The 22973-nt window shown below is 34.1% G+C and overlaps 1 protein-coding gene and 1 long non-coding RNA gene across 3 annotated transcripts; one reads left to right on the top strand and one right to left on the bottom strand.

Annotated features, from left to right (window-relative positions):
* Positions 1–2355: 2355 nt before the first annotated feature.
* On the bottom strand, positions 2356–22525 carry Ire1 (serine/threonine-protein kinase/endoribonuclease Ire1). Of its 2 annotated transcripts, none has more exons than XM_081978011.1 (14): positions 22149–22524; positions 21937–22066; positions 17883–18068; positions 15882–16118; positions 15587–15824; positions 15180–15498; positions 14880–15125; positions 14631–14815; positions 14464–14580; positions 14010–14179; positions 13761–13954; positions 10064–10339; positions 9817–10008; positions 2356–3940 (listed from the first exon to the last, which is right to left on the bottom strand). In XM_081978011.1, exons 1-14 carry the CDS (start codon positions 22221–22223, stop codon positions 3383–3385), a joined length of 3123 nt encoding a protein of 1040 aa, XP_081834137.1. In that variant the 5' UTR covers positions 22224–22524; the 3' UTR covers positions 2356–3382. The 2 variants fall into 2 exon arrangements, with proteins under 2 accessions (XP_081834137.1, XP_081834148.1); XM_081978022.1 differs by lacking the exon at positions 2356–3940 and adding an exon at positions 8942–9555 and having other exon boundaries at positions 22149–22525.
* LOC145728135 (uncharacterized) lies at positions 7712–8598 on the top strand. The gene is made up of 2 exons (XR_014178005.1): positions 7712–8042; positions 8436–8598. It is a non-coding gene; the product is annotated as an uncharacterized LOC145728135 (long non-coding RNA).
* Positions 22526–22973: the final 448 nt, after the last annotated feature.

Raw genomic sequence — 22973 nt, 5'->3', positions numbered from 1 at the left:
GTCTTACTGTCGTTTGATATATCTTGACTTTGCTTTCCGTATTTAATTGAAATGTTTTGTTGTTCGTCAACCTCGGAGTCGATTTCCAGTTTGCACCATGCATATTATTAAATATCTAGTCTTTTCGGTGTTGATGATCATATTTAGTTCTTTTGCTTTGCTGTTAAAAAAATGGAGTAGTTTTTGAAGATTATCTTCGAGATCTGCAATAATAGACGCGTCGTCAGCGTAGCATACGGCATAGAAAAAAATGGTTATGCCCAACATGCTATCAGCAGGTTTTCCAGAAAACAAAACCTCAATTAAAAAAAAATACTAATACTAACATGCGCGACATCACTGTATAGGTATATTTTTATTTGAATTAAATTACTTGGGGAATCTGGGTCCTTTGGTACTTGCTGGCAAGGACTTGGTAAGAACCTTGAAGAAATCACTCCCTTTTTTAGCATGCGTCTGTTATATGGGTTAAAGTCTTCAGGCAAAAAGTGCTTTTCACACACATAATACCTGAAAATACATTTCAGTTTCATTTTTATCTACTGTATTAAAACAGATACATTTATTAGTCAGTGAGTCATAGTGCTGTTTAAACGCACTTTATGCAAAAGAATACATTAGTTTTCCACTATACTTACCAAAATAATCGTCATATACTAAGGAGCTATGTTGAGTTCTACAAATCATTAAACCTATTTTCTCTTTGCCTCCTTGAAAACCTCTAATAGTAATTTTCTTACTACCTTAACATTATAATGAATAAAAATGAACTTTTCTTGAGAACCTACCTGCTATAAATTTCCATATTAGAACAAAGAAGTAAAATAAATAATCGTCCTAAAAATTGTTTCCACAGTGAAAAAGTAACACTGTCTTTTTCCGGGTTAGGAAAACCTATTGTGCAAAAATTGCACAAACGAAAGAAAACACTATAAAAACACCGCGCACGAATTAGCTAAGAGTATAAATCACAGCTATAAATTAAAAACTTCAACCGTAATATCAATATTTTAAATTAATAAATAGATAATGTAATAGTAAATAGACTTATAATAATAAATAGACTTGTCTAAAAAAATTTGAATTTGTCAAAAGTTGTGTACATCCTTTTCATTTTGTTTTGCTTAGCCACAAAACCATCTACAGGTAAAAACAATACAGTAGCTCCCCCTGGGTCTCGAAAGAATCCAAAACAAGGCTTCATATTGCCTATATGAGATTAGTGGGCCTGGTGCATGTGTCTTCTCATCTGACAGTGACCCGTGAGAAGCCCTGTCATACATCTGAGGTCCTTTCTGGATAATTCCATCAGGGACTTCGACTTGTTTCTTGGAAAGAAGCCCATGAGACATCGCGACTGCCGCATGCCTCCGGCCTCCTCCCAAGCAATATCGGATCTTTGCCAGAAGATACGGTCCACAATGGCGGATCCGACGGCGCCGGCTAGTCCTACAATAGGTTCGGGCCCGACGGGTCTCTCTTTGGAGCCACGAAGGGCCAAGACATATATATTCATAGATAGCCAGTTGGCAGCACACCACCTCTTTATACTTGCTAACTCGTCAGATACCACTTTATTCAATAAAGATTTATTAGGGGTATGCCAAAGCACGGTGACGTCATTAGCAAAAAGTGTAAACCTCCTGGAGATCTTAAGGGTCGACAGATCATTTAGATCTCCGGGAGGTTCATACTTTTTGCTGATGAGACCTGTTTTGGTTTGTAGATCAAAAACAAAATCCAAGGTCCCAGGACGGAACCTTGCGGCACACCCCTGTCTATCCGCTGCTCAACAGACCGGACCCCACCAAAAAGGACTTTTTGACTTCGCCTTCCTAGGTACGATGAAAACCACCTCAAAGCTACACACCTACACAATTCCCTACATCTCCAACTTTGGTAATAAAATATCATGACTGACGCAGTCAAATGCCTTTGTCAAGTCACAGAAAGCAGCAACCGTACACTCGCCGTCATTCAGTCTCAAATATAGATCTTCCAGAAATGAAAACATTGCATCATTTCTGCTTCTGTATGGTTGAAAACCAAATTGACTCAATGATATTGTCCTTTACAAAAAACGACATCAACCTTCTTTTCATGAACTTCTCAATAATTTTTGAAAACGTAAGTATTGAAATTGGCCGGTAATTTCCGGCCAAGTTACGATCTCCACCCTTAAAGAGAGGAACAACAAAGAGGACTTTAAAAATGAGGGAAAGTCTCCAGTAGAAAATGATCGATTTATGACCCCCGCCATAACACTTAACGCGTCAGACGAAGATCTCAATTGAGATACCATCGTCACCGGATGCTCTCAAATTTTTGATGTATGTATGTATTAAAAAGCAAATCCTGTAGTCAAAATATTTTATTTTCTATCCATCATGACACCTTATAACAATATTTAACAAAGTAAGTGCTTTTAATAAAGTTAAATTGGTACATATCACAGTAAAAAAGTGTAAAATAAAAAACTAAAATTATACCAACAACAATAATTACTATTATAATTCATATAAGTAACATTTGACGAAAGATGGACGAAATACTTCCTGCACCAGGAATGTTTTTCAACTCATATAAACTATAATTACTTTTTGGGAGTTTAAAAAACTCAAGTTTATGGCCTACTTTTTTACATTATTGAGTCATTTGTGTGTGCAAATTTAAATAATACAAATTCAATTATACATAAAAATTTAAAAAAAACTCATTAGCAATTATTATAAACAAAATCGTGTTACAAATTTGATGCATTAGCAGTGCTATTTCAGAAACTATAGTCGATAGAACTTTAGTTAAATGGAGTCATGTGCATTTTATTGGTGAATAATTTGTTTATCGAATTTAAAAACTTTCTATTACTTCCGAGATATCTGACAAAGTTAATTATTTGTTTCCGAAAACATCCAATAATGATACAATTTTCGTTTCCAAATCTCACCGCAAAGTTTAGCTACACTTTATAAGCGAGAGATAAATTTTCTTTTATTTATTATGACTTTAATTTTTAATTAAAAAGGAAAAAATTAAGTTGCTTTATCAAAAGTCAACCCGGAATTCATGTTAGTATCTGAAATACTAATAATTACCCCCAAAAATCTAAAAAGCACAACGTAGGAAATTCAAACTAAAACAAACTTTTTGAATAGCTTAAAGCTGCAAAAAAATTAATAAACGGAAATTTGACTTGTTTTTTTTTTATTCACTAATTATCTCCATAATTATTTTTCTATTACTTAGTCTCCATTTAACTACTCCCTATCGACTATAGTTTCTGAGATAACAATGATGCATCGAATTTGCAACACACTGTTCAAGTATTCCGTCCTTCAAAGAGTTTTATAAATTAAAAAAACACCTTAAATTACCCAAAAACTTAATCTTTGATGTTCCATTTCAAGGGCTCATCTACTTTTTTCTTCTTTCTAGCCCTCAATTTTAAAGGAACACTTTCTCTCTTTTGTGGAGGTACATAAACACTATCTTTGTCACAATTTTCCTTAAGATTAATAGTGATATCGCTTAAATCTACGCTTTTTTGGTTTAAATTCCTGTACAAACCACCGGTTTCTGGCAGGGCATCCGACTTTGGAAGCCTCCTTGGGCTACTTCTCGCACTAGACGATTTATGCTTTTCATATGTTTCATTACTAGTACGCCTTTTATCGAAATGATTTAAATTAGTGTCCGGAGGCATTACCACCGGATTTGAATCAACGTATTTGCATACTTGATTTTTAAAAGCATCTAAACTATATTTGAAAGATGCGTCATAGTACACTTGAAACGTCAGTTCGTGAGAGACGCACTGCATAGTAATATACGCATGAACGAGCAATAAAGGAAATCTATTGGTCCAATAACGAGTAAATTCATCAGGAATTTCTCCAAGCGACTCCTGCGCTTCTTTGGTTAATTCTCGAAAATGATGTTTCTGAAACAAAAAAGGGAAAAAAGTTAGAAGAAGTAGAAAGAGTAAGAAAGAAGAAGCACAAGCCAATAAATACTTCTTTGAAAACCCTTTATTTTTATTTCTATTAGCAGTAATAAAAACGCGTTTGAATTAAAATGCTGAATAAAATGGCTTTAAAATAGAAAAGTACAGCACAATATATTAAAATTAAGACAATCACAGCAAATTTTAAAGCAAAAACGTCCGACCCTAGTCAAACTTTTTAATAATTACCTCCCAAAACAGTTTTAACCCTTAAACCCCTTTTTAAAAATGTTAACTAGCCTATACAGGGTGTCCCACGACGAAAGACATCGATTGATATTGGAGAAAGTATAAATAGGAGAGTTTTGAAAATTTGGCAGGATACTGATGTGGGCATGCCCAATCCATCTAAAATATTTTCAAGATGGTTGCACTTCCGTTTATACCGGAAGTCGATCACAACTTTCTTATTTTAAATAGAACACCCTATATATTATTACATATTTGGATTCCTCACAAAATTCTGACCAACTTTTGTATAGAATGCCCTATGCCTATCTCTAGCCGTTTTCGAAATATTTGATGTTTTTCCAAAAAAGTGACAGTTGCAGCGCTCCACATATTTTTGTACTATGTTAAAACCGTATTTCATTTTGCAATGAAACTTTGGGTTATTGTAAATAAAGGATCGTTTTATTAAACTGAGGGTGCGTAATGACTCATTTGTATACAGGGTCGTCAAAAAAAATCATAAACTTGACACTAAAAAAAATGAAAAATCTCATGTTTTTTAAATCGAAACCCACTTTTTTTATGACGGAATCATTTTGAGCATTAAAAATTACTATAAGTTTCAATTTACTTGCCTATACCTAAATCAAACCCATTTCGTTTTATTTGAGAATAAACATTTTTTTATTATGCTGCACGGTTGGGATTATGTGGTGTTCTAGTTGGTCATGCTTTTGACAAACGGTGATATTGGAGACCTGCAGGGCATGTTAATAACCCTAGTTTTGAGTGTTTTGGCAACTGCAAATATGCCGTCGCGGGTACGTTATTCAAACCAAGATTACTTAAATCTGTTTATTATTTACGGAGAATGTGATAAAGTTGTGAGTAGAACATGTGAGGTATTTGCCGCTCGTTATCCAGAAAAACTAAAGCCATCACCAAAAGCTGTCAAGCAAATAATTGAAAATTTTAAGAATACGGGATATGTGAAGATAAAAGCTATTAAAACAAAACCAATCCTTAATAAACAAATGTAGAAATTGCAATTTTGGGCTATTTTGTTGCAAATCCAACTTTGTCAATAAGACAAGTTTCCGTAGAATCAGGCATATCCAAAAGCTCAATTCAGAGGATCCTGAAGAAACATAAATTTCACCCTTTTTCATTTAAATTAGTGCAACACTTAAAAGAGGTTGACTTTCCGAAGAGAGTTGTTTTTAGTGAGTTTTTGCTGACTAGTCACTATGGAGATGAATTGTTTTTGAATAATATTATTTGGAGCGACGACGACAAATTCACTAAAAATGGAATGTTCAATAGACATAATTCACACTACTGGTGTGACATAAATCCACACGTAATTAGAGAGAGAAATTTTCAAGAAATCTGGAATTTTTATAATAAAAAATGTTTATTCTCAAATAAAACGAAATGGGTTGGATTTAGGTATAGGCAAGTAAATTGAAACTTATAGTAATTTTTAATGCTCAAAATGATTCCGTCATAAAAAATGTGGGTTTCTATTTAAAAAACTTGAGATTTTTCATTTTTTTTAGTGGCAAATTTATGATTTTTTTTTGACGACCCTGTATACAAATGAGTCATTACGCACCCTCAGTTTAATAAAACGATCCTTTATTTACAATAACCCAAAGTTTCATTGCAAAATGAAATACGGTTTTAACATAGTACAAAAATATGTTGAGCGTTGCAACTGTCACTTTTTTTGGACAAACATCAAATATTTCGAAAACGGCTAGAGATAGGCATAGGGCATTCTATACAAAAGTTGGTCAGAATTTTGTGAGGAATCCAAATATGTAATAATATATAGGGTGTTCTATTTAAAATAAGAAAGTTGTGATCGACTTCCGGTATAAACGGAAGTGCAACCATCTTGAAAATATTTTAGTTGGATTGGGCATGCCCACATCAGTATCCTGCCAAATTTTCAAAACTCTCCTATTTATACTTTTTCCAATATCAATCGATGTCTTTCGTCGTGGAACACCCTGTATATGTTATAGTTGGATTTTTGTGGTAACTTCGACTTTTTCTGAATAACGAAGTTATTTAAGGTTAAAGCAAAAAGTGTCAAATTCACTATTTTAAGCTGACTAGTGTAAAATTTGACGCCCTCTAGCGGCCAAACGAGGACGGATACCACCTTGTTTTTTTGACATTTTTTGAATCTTTTCTCTTCTGTAACATTTTGACGTAACTCTTCAAATAACTGAATTATTAAAAGTCAAAGTAAAAAATGTCAAAGTAAAAATGTAAAAATATAATTTTTCGCCGATTGCCTAACGACAGGCTGTAAACAACCACTTTTACTGCCTAGGCAGTAAAAATTTTTTACTGCCGCTAATCACACTTTTAAACTTTTAGATGTCAATTTTGGCTTATTTAAGATGTCTATTTAAGATCGTAATCATAGCAACCAAACAGGTATAATTATTGTTGTAGGTACATCATAGGTGGACAATTTTCATTATTAGAAATAGGAGAGGTGTATTCCTACTTAAATATAAAAAGTTAGTCTGATTGACAATAATCGGCGAAAAAATTATGTGTTTGACTCGGCGAAAATGCACATTTACTGCCTCATCTTTCTTCATGGCCTCGTCTTCGACTCGGCAATGAATAGCGCTGCGGCAGTAAATGTGCTACTTTTTCGCCTTGTAAAACAAATAACTATTTTTTCTTCTAAAGTTGAGGAAAAAAATTTAATTGTTTTAAGATATTGCACTGATAGTTCGGTTTTCAACTTGAAACGTATCGCACGTCAGTTTCGTGAGTGCCATTTTTTGTCACTAAGAAACCACGTTTCTTGAAACGGTGTTCAGAGAAATTTGAAGTTGACGACCGAATTCCGCATCCGGTCGAGTGGAGATGGTGGGATCTCTAAGTGAAAACGTCGATTCCTAAAAGTCTATGGGGGCTTTGCTTGTGCGGTGCACTTTCAAGAGGCGGAAAGGGTGAAAACCTAGGTCAAGACCACGTGGATGTGACAGTGACGGTTATAGTTTCCACGAGGAATGACTATATCTTTTACTCGGATCGTGCCCTTAAGTGATTTTTAGACTTTTTTGTGTGTGTAAAGTAACTTTTGTGAAAAATTCTGGGGGTTGGAGAGTACAAACTCGATTATCTCAGCCCCCTCACAACTCGTGCTGGCAAATTGCCCTGTAGCAGAGCCAAAGAACAAAACAAGACAAGACAAGATATTGCACGGTAACGTCAGAAAATACTTGCGCTTGCGCCTTTCTCAAAACTCGCGAAATAAAAATAACCGCAGACGGTAGAGGTTCATCCAATTAGATTTACTATACTCATGAGCTGTGCACTTGATTTCAAGAAGGCACGCGGCAGCGGCGGTGGTCGGTAATTCGTGGAATTTGTAGATCCCGTGAAAAGCTTCTTTATTTCCGAGTCTAATACTCTAATTAATTCTGGTAATTAATGTCTTAATATTATGAGAACAAGTGAAATCAAAACTCAGAGTCGATCTCCACAAATATTTATTAAAAAGGTTGTTAATTGCCTAACATGTTTCGGGTGTATTCAGACACCCATCTTCAGAGGCTTAACTATTTCACTAGTCTGCTGACTGTCATTCTAAAAGGGGGGACAGTTGAACCCAAATGTACCAAGGTGGTTTTTTATTCTGCACGGGGGAAAAAACCTTGATCAAAAACCCAGTTCTGGTACAGAGGTGACAGGTTGCTCCGTTTTTTATTCTCGAAGGGGAAAAAAAACTTAATCAAAACCCAGTGTTGATGTCAAAAAGTGAAGTTACTAGCTACGTTTTTTATTCTTTAAGGGGGAAAAAACTTAATCAAAACCCGAAGAAGTTGGACATGGAGTCATGTCCAGACTCCATGTCCTGCTGCACCCAAGCCATGTTGCCCTGCAAGGTCACACCTCCACAGTGACAAAGGGAAAGTCGCCCTCATTTTAATTTGTTAAATGTTGAACTTGTGAGTGTCCACCGCGGTTTTTTGTTGTGTGACGTCCCTTTCGTGTCCATTTGGTCTCCTCAGATAGACATGCAGTTTTTACATCATTCAACTTCTTCGGGTTTTGATTAAGTTTTTTCCCCCTTAAAGAATAAAAAACGTAGCTAGTAACTTCACTTTTTGACATCAACACTGGGTTTTGATTAAGTTTTTTTTCCCCTTCGAGAATAAAAAACGGAGCAACCTGTCACCTCTGTACCAGAACTGGGTTTTTGATCAAGGTTTTTTCCCCCGTGCAGAATAAAAAACCACCTTGGTACATTTGGGTTCAACTGTCCCCCCTTTTAGAATGACAGTCAGCAGACTAGTGATCTAGTTAAGCCTCTGAAGATGGGTGTCTGAATACACCCGAAACATGTTAGGCAATTAACAACCTTTTTAATAAATATTTGTGGAGATCGACTCTGAGTTTTGATTTCACTTACACTCACTACTCCACTGTGTGCATATGGACTACTACTTTTCGATTATGAGAACATTATTTTAACAATAAAAATTTAGAAATTTAAATATGCATATTTTGAGAACGGACAAGAAATTTGGGAGTACACGTGCACTTATTGAGGAACCGCCACTGGTTCCATGTTAAAAAAGTGACACACAAAAACTATCTCAGTGCCATCTAGTGTCGAAAAGGGCAAACTATATTGACGTAAATTATGCTGGGGTTTTTGCACCATAACCCACCAATTTCATATTTGTAAATAACACAAGCTTTTTAACTTGTTATAGTTTATTTAAAGTTGACCGTATAATGATATTTTGGCTGTAATATGTTCATTTAGAAACCCGCAGTCAAAACGCTAACAATTCACTGCTAGAGCATTCTGCATTCAGGATTGGATCTTTCATCAGTTTTATCATCTCAATAGACATAGTTGAACCACAGGACAAATTCTGAATGGTTTATCCTTAAAATAGACCTAGTTAGAACATAAGTCAACAAGTTTGAATTTAAAAAATGGTCTACTAAAAGTCAGTTGTATCTTTCAAAAAAACTTACCCTACTTCCCTTTCTTGCGTTAGTTTTATGGCCTGGCTACACGTACTAGTTGTAGAATACAGCAGAAGGACAAAGGTTTTTCTTTATTTTGAATATTTGAATAACTAACAACCCGACACAACACAAAACTTTTAAAACCAATGTCAATTGTCCAAATTATAGACATTTTTGGGAACTTTCAACTTCAATTGCGACGTTGCTAGCCAATGAGTAAATCTGACAATGCAGAGTTTGAGCGGGCCGTCAAGTTTTTCATGTTGCAAAGCCATCTATCAAAGTTTCACTTCACTGAGTGAGTGAGTGAGTGAGTGAGTGTCACTCACAGTTCCTTTATGGTCATTGCCTGACAGAGATAACTTACAAACAATTAAATCACCTTTGAACTACTTTAAACAAGTCACAGAAATGATCAATTACGTGACAATCATGTCTTTTTTCTGTCTGGTTTTTATGCTTTCGTTTTCAAAGAAGAATAATGAAAAATATCGTTTATAATTCGTCAAAAAATAGGTTTTCCGTGCTTGTATGACGAACTGGTAATACGCGCACGAAAAAATCTTTTTTTTTGTACTCCTAATGAAATATATTATTACACTATGTAAAACAACTTAGCTTACCTTATTTCGGAGAGCTCTCAGTAAGTCTCTAACACTTTCCCCTCGATAGGTCCTATATTTTCTTAAATCTTTAGCTACCTCTTCGTGTATGTGGATTCTCCAGTCTTCTTTTACCACATGGCGGCCATCTTTCTCCAAAGCTTGCAGAACCAGGTCATTTAACTCAGCCTTTTCTACTCGATCACTGACATCCTAACAAAAACAAAGCCACACGATTCCAGAATTCGTAAAATTTTGTTCAACCCACCTGAAAGAATGTCAGAATTTTCTGGCTTTTCCAAAACACAGGATGCAATAAGACTGCATTGCACGATGGCCGATCTTCCGGATTCGAGGACAGCAAAGCCTCGATTAGCGGCTTATAAAGCTCTTTCTCCCAGTCGGATCCTTGCAATTGGTCCAGGTCGTACTCTCCCATCAAAATATTTGCTTGGCGACGTAAAACGTCACCAAATGGATGTGCTCCATTGGACAAAACGTAGTAGTACAGACATCCCAACGAAAACAAATCAACTGCAGCTGTCTAAAAAGAAATAATATTTTTTTCTAGCAGCATTCTCAGAGCAAAAACTTCATACTTTTTGCACTTAACACGTAAATAACTATTATCTACGACTAGCAAGGTTCATTACGTAACTTACTTTGAGTTACGTATAGAATGTACTGTCTGATCGCCACAAGTGGGTTTATGACCAATATTTCCCACTTCTTAAGGATAAAAATGGTTTTACCATAAGTGATGGATAAAAAAAGATATAGATCCGACAAGTACGCATTATGAAGAAAGCTTTACGGCTATATCTGACGATGAAATAACGCCACTAACATTCTGAAATGAAAACAAAGAACGAAGAGGGCTATGATAAACTATTCAAAGTTAGACCATTTGTAGATGCCGCCCGTAAAAATTTCGGAAAAGTGCCAAATGGGGAACATCAAGCAATTGATGAAATCATGATTCCTTTCAAAGGGCGTTCAAGTCTAGAACAATATACAGTGTGGTCCAAATTGGTGATGCATGTATGGGAATATCCGTTATCGTACGAGATACAGGATCGGTTAAATGGGAAAAGTTTTAGGGAATTCAATGCCAAATTTATACCCGGTTTTGAAATTAGATTATCATTGAACTTGGTAAGTCTCACAAGGGCATCAATAGGTACATCATTGAAAAGGCCTTTTTAAGCGCTTTCCGAAAATTTAAGAATCTAAGATGGCGCCCATAAGGTTTTCCAACGTAGTCATGCATAACTTCGAAACAAGTGCCGATAAAAAATTTCTAATTACACCATCGTATTCTACGTCAAAAAGTGCCCTAACAAGGTAACATTTTCAAAAACATTTTTATCTTCGTTAAGGACCTATAAGGCAAAGCTAAAAATGCAGTTTCACGTTTGACCAATTTCCCGGAAAAAGGCAAATGGTAATCTAATTTCAAAACCGGATATGAATTGGGCATTGAATTCCCTAAAACTTTTCCCATTTAACCGATCCTGTATCTCTTACGATAACGGATATCCCCATACATGCATCACCAATTTGGACCACACTGTATATAGAATAAACCACAGTGGGAAATTAAAATTTTTGCAAGAGCGGGAGCATGCGGATTTATCCATGATTTCGAGATCTACGTCGGAAAGGATATACTGTGACTAATCCTATAGACTTAGGCATAAGTAGTGACATTGTATTGCGATTATGTCAAAGTTTACCACAAAACAAAAACCACAAGCTATTTATGGACAACTGGTTTACATCGTACCAATTTCTTAGTGACCTAAAAAGTCATGGTATTTTGGCATGTGGTACTGTACGTTTAGCGAGAATGAAATGCAACATTTTGAAAAACGAGAAGCAGTTGAAATCGGAAGGAAGAGGATCGTTTGACTACGCAACAGACCAAGTTGCAAATTGGTATGACAATAAAACTGTACATATTGCTTCAAACTATATAGGAATATATCCAATCAGTGTAGTTAAAAGATGGTCGACGACAGAAAAAAAATAAATCGATGTAGATCGTCCAGATATAATAAAGGAACATAATTCCTATATGGGTGGGGTCAACTTGAATATGTTAGTGTCATTATACCGTATAAAACATGGGGTGAAGCGGTACTACCTTCGTATTATTTTCCATTTAATTGATGTAGCTATTGTAAATGCGTGGTTATTATATCGAAGGCACTGCAACTGGAGAGGCACGAAACATAAAATCTGATAGATTTTAGAGCTGATATTCTTCAAAAAAATGTCTGTTCTCTATTTAGAAAAAGGGAAAGACCTACAAGCACTGAGAGTTCACCTGTGGGATCACCCACTTTGCTTTCACCCATGCAAAACAAGAAAAAAATCGCCATGTCAACTCTTTTCCAACTCATTTGGATCAAAAGCAGCGATGCAGGCAGTGCAAAACATCTTATTCCAGGATTGGATGCGTTAAATGTAAAGTTGCTTTGTGCCTTACTAACATGAAAAACAGCTTTGTTAAATTTCACGTAAAAAAATAAAAATTAAATAAGAACTGTTATTTGAATTTGGTTTTCCCATTTTTCCTATCTGCTCAATGACGGCATATGGAGTCATTTCTCAAAATCAATAACAATAACAAACAATTGTTGTCATTTCTCCGTTTGTTTACATTGATTTTGGTCAGGAATTTAGCACGGTTTCATAAATATGAAGTGACAGTGTCATATTATTTATAATATGTTAGGTTAGGAACGGGTTGCCCGATTTTAGTTCAAATGGCGCTGCGATCCTAACTTAAAACGCCAAAACGATCACAAAAAGTAATACAAATATTTGTACTTTCAAATTCTGAAAAACTGGACATAAAAGGGTTTTAAAAACAGTTTTCAATCCGTTTCAATCACAACAAAAATAGCAAACTGTGCTAACTGCCAACAATGCAGACAACCCGTTAAAAATCGAGATTAAGTAGGTCACGTCTGTATCCAATCTTTGTCTGTTAAATAACTGCGCTTGAGAAAGAGAGCTCAAGAACCCGCAACTAATCGTTTGGCAAAACAAATGCAGATTGAGAAAGTCAAACACTCACGTACAACGGCCGAATTAATGCCGACGACTATACATACATAAGAGCTATTTTCATCCAACATTGAATGCAGTAATAATAAAACTAAACACTGGTTCTTTAATCATGGAATATCATTGTTTGAACGATATTTTTTATGTAAAGTTTTTAATTGTTGCAACTTCACATGATAAGAAACGAAAATAAAAACAAAGCAAAGCTTCCCGCTCAATAAAAAACAGAAGGTGTGTGTTTGTTTGAACTGTATTTTTGTTTTCCTAGTTCTAGAAAACAGATAATAAACTGCTCGTTTAGTGTAAAACTGCCTTTACGGGAGTAAACATCCAACAATCTAATTTCAAAGTATCACCTTGTGTACATTGGCCTAAAGTACACTAGTTTCAAGTTTTTGATTGTCGGAGATCAATAAATCAAAATCACTTTACACTTTTATAGAGCTCGGAAACCTTGAAGTGTTGAAAAGGCTTGGGATATAGAGGTTTGACATATATTTTACGTAATTATGTGGTCCAAATAACTTGACATAAATAATTAAATATTATTATGGTTGCAGTCGTTTTTGCGCTTCATAGAGCGAGTAGAGCAAATGAGACATCACACTGAGATAATTTCAGTTGGTCAAATTATGATTTCGCCAAATTACGTCATCGTGATGTCACATTCGCTCTACTCTCATAATTATAGTTTTTCCACCTGATTGACGTTCTTTAAAAAAAGTAACATGCGTTGACTATAACACACCATTTCCTTTAAAGTAAAATATGAACTTTCTAATATGTTTCTAAAGTTCATGTGGTATTTCTAAAATCTTATTTCCAATTTAAAAATGTATATTCCAATGTCACATTAATAAAAAAAGGAAAAGACTTGTAAAGTAACTTACTGTTCGGCAGCTACCAGTAAGCATCTCCGGAGCGATCCAACCATCAGTACCGGTCACTCCCGATCGTCTAGAAAACGAGTCTCTGCCAAACTGTAGCTTTTTGCAGAGCCCAAAGTCCGAAATCATCACTTTTACTTGGCCTCTTCCGTTTGGCACTGAGATCAATACGTTGTGTGGCTTTATGTCTCTGTGAACTTTGTTGAACATTATTTTATTAACGGGAATATCTATTGACCGCAAGCAATTTACCTATATCTAAAGAATGTAAATGTGCCAAGCCAGAAGTGGCTTGATTCAGTATATCTAAGGGCTTGATAATGGTCGTGTCACATTTGCCTTGCATATATTCCGAAAGAGTGGCTTGGCAAAGTTCCAGTGCAATGTAGCGGAACATTCGGTCTTGTTCCATGCAATAATACCTGAGAAAAAATGTATTACTAAAGTCATTATTTTTTCTCAAAGCACTCGATTTTTTAAAATAGAATAAAAAATTCTAAGTTACCGCCAAAAAATACAGAGTGTCACATAAAATAACTTACTTCCCCATATGGATACTCATCAAAAATTTGACAGTCTGGTCAAGTTGCCTTTAAACCAAGTTAAGTGTGGTGTATGATTTAGTGTTAAAACTTGTTTGATTTTGGTTGGAAAAAAAATAACCACCAAAGCAACAATACGAATGAATCAGGTAAAATAAACTCACCTTATAACATGTGGATGAGCGTCACTTTCCCTTAACAAAGCTACTTCTCGGTCAGCAAATGTAAAACATTCGGGCAAAAGCCGTTTAACAGCCACTCTTCTGTTGTCGAATTCTCCCCTAATGTGAATGATTATAATCACAACTAATTCTACTAGAAATCAACATACCTGTAAACAAACGTTCCTTCGCATCCCTTTCCCAATAACTGTTCAGGATGAAAAGTAATTTTACCCACTTTTACCAGTCCTCCTGGTAACTCTTCAGACAACGCAGTCACCTGTCCAAACTTTCCAATCGAAGATTGACGACTTCCCTGAGACCCATTTTGGGACATGTTTTGTACTTCTCTTACCTGGACAGTGAAATGCAACTGTTAGTAATCATTCTATAATAATTATGAAATTATAAATACGAACTTGCATTAAAAGATACCAAAACATAGCAAAAACCATTCCGGTCATTATAATGAGACTCAATTTAAGTCCCTTATTTTCTTGCTGATTAATCCATCTTTTAGCGTTTTGGTAGTATTTTAAAAACCACTGATTCGAAGAGACATTTGCTGGCGTTGGTATAGAGCCAGCAAAACGATGACTCGGTAGATTTGAGTCTTCCGTTTGTGTTCCCACGTTAGCTTTGTTGGCATCAGTGATTAAGTTCCTCTGAAAAACTTTCCATTTAAACTAAAACTTTTCTTCAACACTCTGTATGCATACTTGTCTAGAAGGAATATTTGGTCCAACAAAATCAGACTCAGAGAAATTCGGTACGTTGTAGTGACCAGTATAAATCACAATATGTCCTTCAAATCCAGATAAGCTTTGCAGCGTTTGGTCAGACAGAGCATCTCCAGAAATTTTATAATTATGGCCGGGAATTGGATATTCAAAATATATTTTAGGCTCATCATCAGCATTTGGACCTCCTAGCAGTAATGGCCCCTCGTCTGATGCTGTTATCGTCACCACGTTTTGGTCGACCAAAGACGGAATAGCATAGAGCCCATGGTGATGTTCACCAATATACAAAGTGGGACTAAAATAATTTTATTACTTTGTACTCCTGCCTTGCCATACAAATTTGTTTTTTATCAACTATTTTCTTCGTAGCATAATATACTTACTATAATTTCATATGATTAGGATTATCAATTAATCCATTGTGAGCCTCAATTTCAGATGCTAAATAATGGATGGTGTGATTGGACAAACTAGTAAAAGGTACTTTAATTAAGCCCTCCAATGAGAGAAGGTAAATGGCCACAACTGGACTATTGAAATCTCTTTCCCACAAAAGGTTGCCACGCCTTCGATTCAAAGTTAAAATTTTCCCACTAGAACTGGAGGTAAAGTGTACTAGATCTAAAAAAGCGCAATTTTGTAAAAACAAATATTATAACCTAGTAAAAACTCTATTACCATAATTACTAAAATCATCAACCCCCATATCAGCAGCAGTATAATCATAATATGTAATATTCCACTTTTTATTATGTGTTGTGGTGTCAACCATCATTAAATTATAGTTTGTCCGTCCTATGTAAATAAAATTGTTGACTTCTATTGGACAAGTTGGACTATTGTCACCCCATCCAAGTATTTGCTGTTTATTTCCAGTTTTTGGATCTAATTTATACCATGTATCCAGTTTTTTTCCTGAAGCATAAAACGTATTTTCAATAAATTATGCTTAGAATTAAAATTAAATAATTTTTTAAACATTTGACAGCTATTATTCTGTTGGTTTACATTTATTTCGATCGAAATTTGGATACTGCTTTCATCATTTATTGATTTACCGATATTTTCCCACAGCAAACGTGTCCAAACGTTGTGGAATAAAAAAAACCGACAAACTGTGGTTGTGCCGTCACTGTAAATAGATGAGCGTATAGTTTTAAGTTCATAAAGAACTTGAAATTAAAACTGTGTACTGATAGATATAAAAATTATTTGTAAAAAAAAATTTAGCTTTAGCAGTATTTCAGAATCAAAAAACAATAAAGGCAAAGGCAAAAAAAAAATTAAGTTCCATCTTTTTTCTCAAAATGTCAACCTTAATTTCTCAAACAATTAAATAAATAAAACTAAAAATTTTGCTCTTTTCAGCTACTTGGTACTGTGATGTGACAAGGTACCAATATTAGCTAAACTTAGGCTTAGCTGATCGAAGTTGGGTGGGTGGGGGGAGTTAGGAATTACTGGGGGTCCTTGCCATTATAGCAAATGGATGAGGGGGTCCTTGGAAAAATATTGTTGGAAATCCCAGCTCTAGGTTCTACGACAAAGCGTTTCGAAGTTATCGCATATCTTTTAAGCAACGTTCGACTTACTCCCGCTACTTTATTTCAACAGATGGAGAAAAAAAGTTATAATCGAACTTGTCACTAGTAAACGTCGTCTCACTAGTAAACGTGTCTCTATTTAAAATGGATTGAAAATTTTGGAATTTGGAGACAGGACCTTTTTTGAATTAAAGTTACACTTTTCACTTTTTGCAAACTAAAAATTTTCTTTTTATAACAAGTTTTTTCCTCTGAGCTCTACGATTAACTGTTTAGTCAAAAAAGAAGAGAGGCACTCTATTTGCACACCCTGTACTTTGCTAAGCTTACAGTTGATTTGGACATATTTGTATAAAAATATTTAAAACTAAGACTTTTTAATTAACTTACACTCTTACACAAATCAGATACTTTCATTCTTAAGAAGCGAAATATGAGTTCAAACATCTAAATTAATTCGATAGATTTCTTCAATAGGACGCCTTCCACGGATGTAAAAGTGGTCCTTTACGCACAGAAGTACAAAAAAGCAGTTTCTTAACACACTGTAATGTTTTCAAAACCCCAAATACTAATAAATCGAAATATTCACGATAATTTAGCGACTTTTATGACATCAAATAGTTTAGGTAATAAAAGTAGTATAATCGAATTGTAGTAGCCTTCAAAAAAAGGACAGTGTCTTAAACAAACAATAAGTAATGTAATAGGTATCGCCTTCTATCAGCCAGTGAACACTGATCATAAATTTCAAATTGAAAAACATTTACTATCACAACCGTACAGGCTAATTCTTCAATATCAATTTAAAATGTAAATAAAGTTTATGTAGCCAGTATGTTGCTATTTAGGGCTTTTCTTATCAACTTTCCTACAAAAGGCATATATGGTAAATTGTTTTCCTTATCTTTAAACAATCCTGTGTTTTTTCTTTTTATCTTGTAAATTTACAAATGTGACTTATGCTTTATCAGACATTAAACAACGATTTACGTAATTCTTCTGATATGCATCCTTATGAATATGAATTAGCCATATACAAGTATGCAGTTACATGGAAGTCTGTAATTTACTATTACAGTTCTGTAACTTAAGCAAATTTAGAATAAAAAAATCAAATAATGAGGTTACTTACCAGTATAGAGAATTCCATCTGTACTTCTGCATGGAGAGGAATGAACGAGTTGTGGAATACTAAAAGGCATTTTCTTCAACGGCTCTCTGCTGCTACCCATTAAATAGATGGATCCATCTCTTGGGTCCGGTAAAAATAGAGGAATCAAGGCATCTGAGGTATGCAAAGGCACTTGAACAATCGGTTCTAGAAACAAATTATGTGGCAATCACGGGAGTTGGTGCCAGGTGACGTTCTCCCATTTTACACTGCATGCCTTTTTGTGGCTTAATAATTGACATTTAGAGTTAATAAATAATAGACTTCATAAAGAAAAGTGCTTGCAGTTCAATAACAGTCAAATTTTTTATTGTATATTATCTTTACATTAAGAAATTTTGTAAACAAAGAATTCTATCACTAGTTTAAACTCCAGGATTTCAACAGACTGATTTAAGCATTTTTTAAAATTTAATTTTTCAAAACAATATCTGAGAAATGTTAGAAAATAGTATCGGCTGATCTTGTTAACTTGGGGCCGCCCTGTAGTATTTTTTGCTATTTATTAGTTTATTATTATTATATTACAATTAGTGGCAGATGTTTAAGAAAAATTAATCGTTGTTTCCTGTTGTATTCTCTCTCTCTTCTGTTCTACACAGTTTTTGCCTATAAATTAAATCAAGAAAATACTGTAATGATGTACTGCTTTTAAATTAAATATGAAGCAATTGATATTTGACCCAAAAGGGTGGCTCCATTGTGTGGCCTGTTAGATCACCAGATTTAACGCCCCTAGATTATTTTACTGGATCCTACTTATTAAATAAACAGTGTAACTAGTGGCACTTCCTACATACTACACCAAAAAATATTATGGTGAGTGTGTTCGGCAAAAAGCTTGACATTAGTATTTTGAAAACTATTAATAGAACTGGAAACTTTTAAATTACATTATAAAAGAAACTTGAGTACAACATATAAACTAATTGACAAGTATACGTGAGATAGCTCTGCAGGTTATGGCGGATAGTGAACTAAACTGATGATAATTAATGTACGTCTATTTCTGTTTAATGCAGATAAAAAAGGTAGAACTATACTATAAACATGATAAAGTCGTTCATTAACATAAAACTATTTTTCAGTCATGCATTAACGGGGACTCATAATGATCGATCCGTTATCGTCCATTAAAAGGCTGTTAATACAGGGTCGATGGAAAAATAACTTTTGGTAATTTCAATGAAATCCCTTAGAAAACCACTTGCAACTAAAGGTTATAAATTTTGTAATTTTACTTTTTAAAATGTTGGCGCTCTCTAGCGGCGAAATCGTACCACTAGCCAATCAACTTTTAGACGTGAATAGAAAGCTAACCTCATTGGCTATCCATTAACCTATAATACTTTATACAAAGTGTTACAAATAATTGTCGATTGAACAAAAAAATGCACCAAAAAAGTCATAAAAAATTAGTCAGGTATGACACCCTCTAGCGGCCAATCCGTCTAACCTATCAATCCTAGTTAGGATACTTTTTGAAAGCTGATTTCATTGGTTATCGATTGACGTGTAACACTCTACGAGAGATAGTACAAATCATCGAGTCACTCAGGATAGAGAACAAAAGGATGCACCGCAAGTGATAAAAAAAAATGGTCAACTTTAATGCCCTCTAGCGGTCAAACGGTACCACTAACCAATCGACTTTTATACCTCAATGGAAAGCTCATTTAAAAGTATATACAAAGTGTTACAAATACGCGTGTTATTTACGTTTTAGTTCCAGGGTGCACCAGAAACACTTTTAGACTGGTTAAGGGCTAATTTGACCCAGAAAAAATAAGAAAACACAGTTATGTAACCTACTAGGTCTACTACAATGTAATCTGTTTTTACATTTGACAATTTTTGTAAGGTTCAAATTTTCCTGCAACACCGCTACTATCCTAATGAGTATTGCATTATGTTGGCCACTTAGTGCAAGCAAAAATCGACCTTAATGATTTTATTTCTACAGTTTTGCTACGGCTCTAGATTTGACAATCAGTGTGCTAGGTTTGTGCCAAATATTATAACTGTACCTGCCTGATTTGAAAAAAATATCTCAAAGATATTAGTGTGGTAACAGTCAAAGAATACATTTATGTTAAGCCCATTTTATTTTCTATCCATTGACATATAAAAGTCTATCAAAATAAAAAATGCAGCCATTTACAAGGAGTTATTTTACAATAAAAACAGTTTTGACTGAATTTGACAGCTACTACTTTAACCTTCAACAACTCGGTTATTTTGACAGATACAGGGTGGTTCAATGTGTCAATTTAAAGAATGAATTTTTTAAATAAGTGCCCTAATACAAATTTACCTTAATTTTGCACAAAGAATCAGACAAAATTATAAGAATAGAAAGTGTTGCATTTGAAAAACACAAAGGAAGAAGACTTTCTGAGCCTTCACTTTTAAAGTATGTATAGGAGTGTACTGTCAATTAAAAAAGAAAATGTATAGATGAGCTGCATTTTGTGCACAATTTATTTAGAAGCTGCTTATTACCCCAATTTTAGTTTTTTTTTTTCCATTTTGTAAAAATACAGTCACAGTTGATCAGTAAAATAAAAAGGCTCCTTGAAAGGTGGTATTTGTATTTAAAATAAAAACTAATTACGAGGGGTAGATCGCCGAAGTATTTTGGTGTACACACTCGAGGTAATTCAATTATGAGGCACTTTGCCAGTATTATGAAACATTTTAAGGATTTTTTTATGGTTTATAAGGCATTTCATAGAATTTTGCGGCATTGACTGTAAATTTCAAAATGTTTTGCGATATTTTAAGAAATACATTGTAGTACACCAAGCAGTAGACAATATAGTGTATCAATATAACAAAATTGACCCCACATGTAATTATTATGGTAAAATCTTTGTTACATGATATTAAGTTGAAACAATATTCATAACAAATTATTATAATAATTTACCAATTTTTCAACATTTAAACTACATTTTTAAGGTCACATGACTGTTTTTGACAGGTATCAACTGGACTTTACAGTGTTGCAAGCTCTAAAATTGCATAACAAAAGTCACATGATGTGTCTCTTACAATTTCAGCTTTTACAACTGTCTAAAATAGTCTAAATTTAATTTACCAAGTTTTTAAAGTTTCAACCACATTTTAACGGTCACGTGATTAATTTGGACAGATATCAACTGGCCTTTACAATGGTGCAAGCTCAGAATTGCATTATCAACGTCAAGTGACCTGTATTTTGCAATTTAAGTTTTTACAACTGTCCAAATTTTATTTATCAATTTTCCAAAGTTTAAACTGCATTTTGAAGGTCACGTCACTATTTTTGACAATGTCAACTAGTATTTACAGTGTTGCAAGCTCAAAAATTGAATTATCAAAGTCACATGATGTAGTTGTTACAATTTTACCACTATCTAAATTTAAAATACTATATATTTAATTTTTCAACGGTTTCTTTTAAATCATAGGTGTCTTTATTTACTAACTTGTTTACTATGACAGTTAGAAGATTCCTTTAAATGTCAAAATATAACCCATAATTTTGAGAATTTAGACAACCGAACAAAAAATATTTTTGTCACAATTAGCAATTTTCTGAATAGAAATTTAAATTATCCATACTTTTTTCAAGAGAATACATAAATTGTACACTCAAAGGTCAGTGCATCCACATAGAACCAAAAATATGGAGAAACCTGGACAAAGCATGTTGGTACCTTTTTTTAATTTTTCCTATTATTGCTAGTTATCTGGTACAGTGACATAGATTCCTCTAAAGATAACTTCAAGAGAGCAAAATAAAAATTTGTCTTACAATATTTTTGGAATGGCAACAGGTTCCCTATATGCAAATCTTTTAAACCACATTTTTCTGTTAGTTTAATTTAATAAGTCTTGCTGATATAGTTGGATTTTCTGAATGAATTTTGATCTTAATACAAAATGGTCATTTTTGAGAATGTCACTATTCCAAAAAACAAGCAATATGTAAAACTTTTCAATAGAAAACGTTCATACAAAAACTACTTACGATCTTTTACTCTCCATTTAAGAGTTCCAGAATGTTTATCTACAGCTGTTAATGTCCCATCTAGTGTTGCTATAACTAGTATTCTATCATCCTTTTCTTCTGCAAGCTCATATTTTGGATTCTCAATATCCTATAAAATTTTGAAATAATGTCCACATTATCTTTACACCCACTATAATAAAAGTAACAAAAATGCTTTAATGCCTGCTTACCTGATAAACTTCCTTATTAAAAACCCCAACAAAACAAAACAGAACTAGAAAAACTACTCTGCTTGAGAATGTCATTTTCTGTAAGATTTTCTGTAGCCCCCTTTTTTAGAAATATTGTTCCTTACACCATAAATACATCACAAACATATCAGAACTTGGTGAGTTCTTTAGGAAAACTTAAAACAAATGTTTATTGGCACCCACGGTTGCGCCAAGCTATTTTTCTTAAATACATATTTTCCAAAATTTCCAATTTTTACTGCAAAAAACATTTAAAGACAAATTGTTTTCACATATTCTATTATTTTTAACATTTTCTTAACACAATTAAATTAACACATGACACTTTTCCATTGGTTTGATGTTTGATGGCTTGGCAATTCGATTTTCAAATGTACGTGCTTTTCTTTATGGAGACTTGAACGACGGCCTCACGTGACAGTCAGTCACCTGACTAATATATTGACTATAGGACGGTCAGGTCACGGGATCACAAATGAAAAAAACTACAAACATCGTCGTCAGGTTAAAAGAGCATTAATATAAATGTCAAAATCAGCTGTGCAAATTAATTAATTAGTTATTCTTTTGGAGGGCAAACATTCTATTTAAGTTTAAACTTTATTATATCTTAAGTACCCTTTTTTGTACTCAATTTAAACTGTACCGTCTATTTATATCTTTGTGCATTTTTGGAACGTACCAAGTTAGGAAAGCGTTTTGGAATCTTAAGCTGAATTTATAAAAGTCTAGATAAAACATCGGATCACCGCATCCGTCGTGACGTCACAACTACTTGTCGAAAAAAGCTAGAACGTAGCGTGC

This window comes from Ips typographus, linkage group LG1 (genome assembly GCF_016097725.1).
Source record: "Ips typographus isolate SLU linkage group LG1, UJ_Ityp_2.0, whole genome shotgun sequence".
Lineage (NCBI taxonomy): Eukaryota > Metazoa > Arthropoda > Insecta > Coleoptera > Curculionidae > Ips > Ips typographus.
This window is presented reverse-complemented; position numbering and strand designations above follow the sequence as displayed.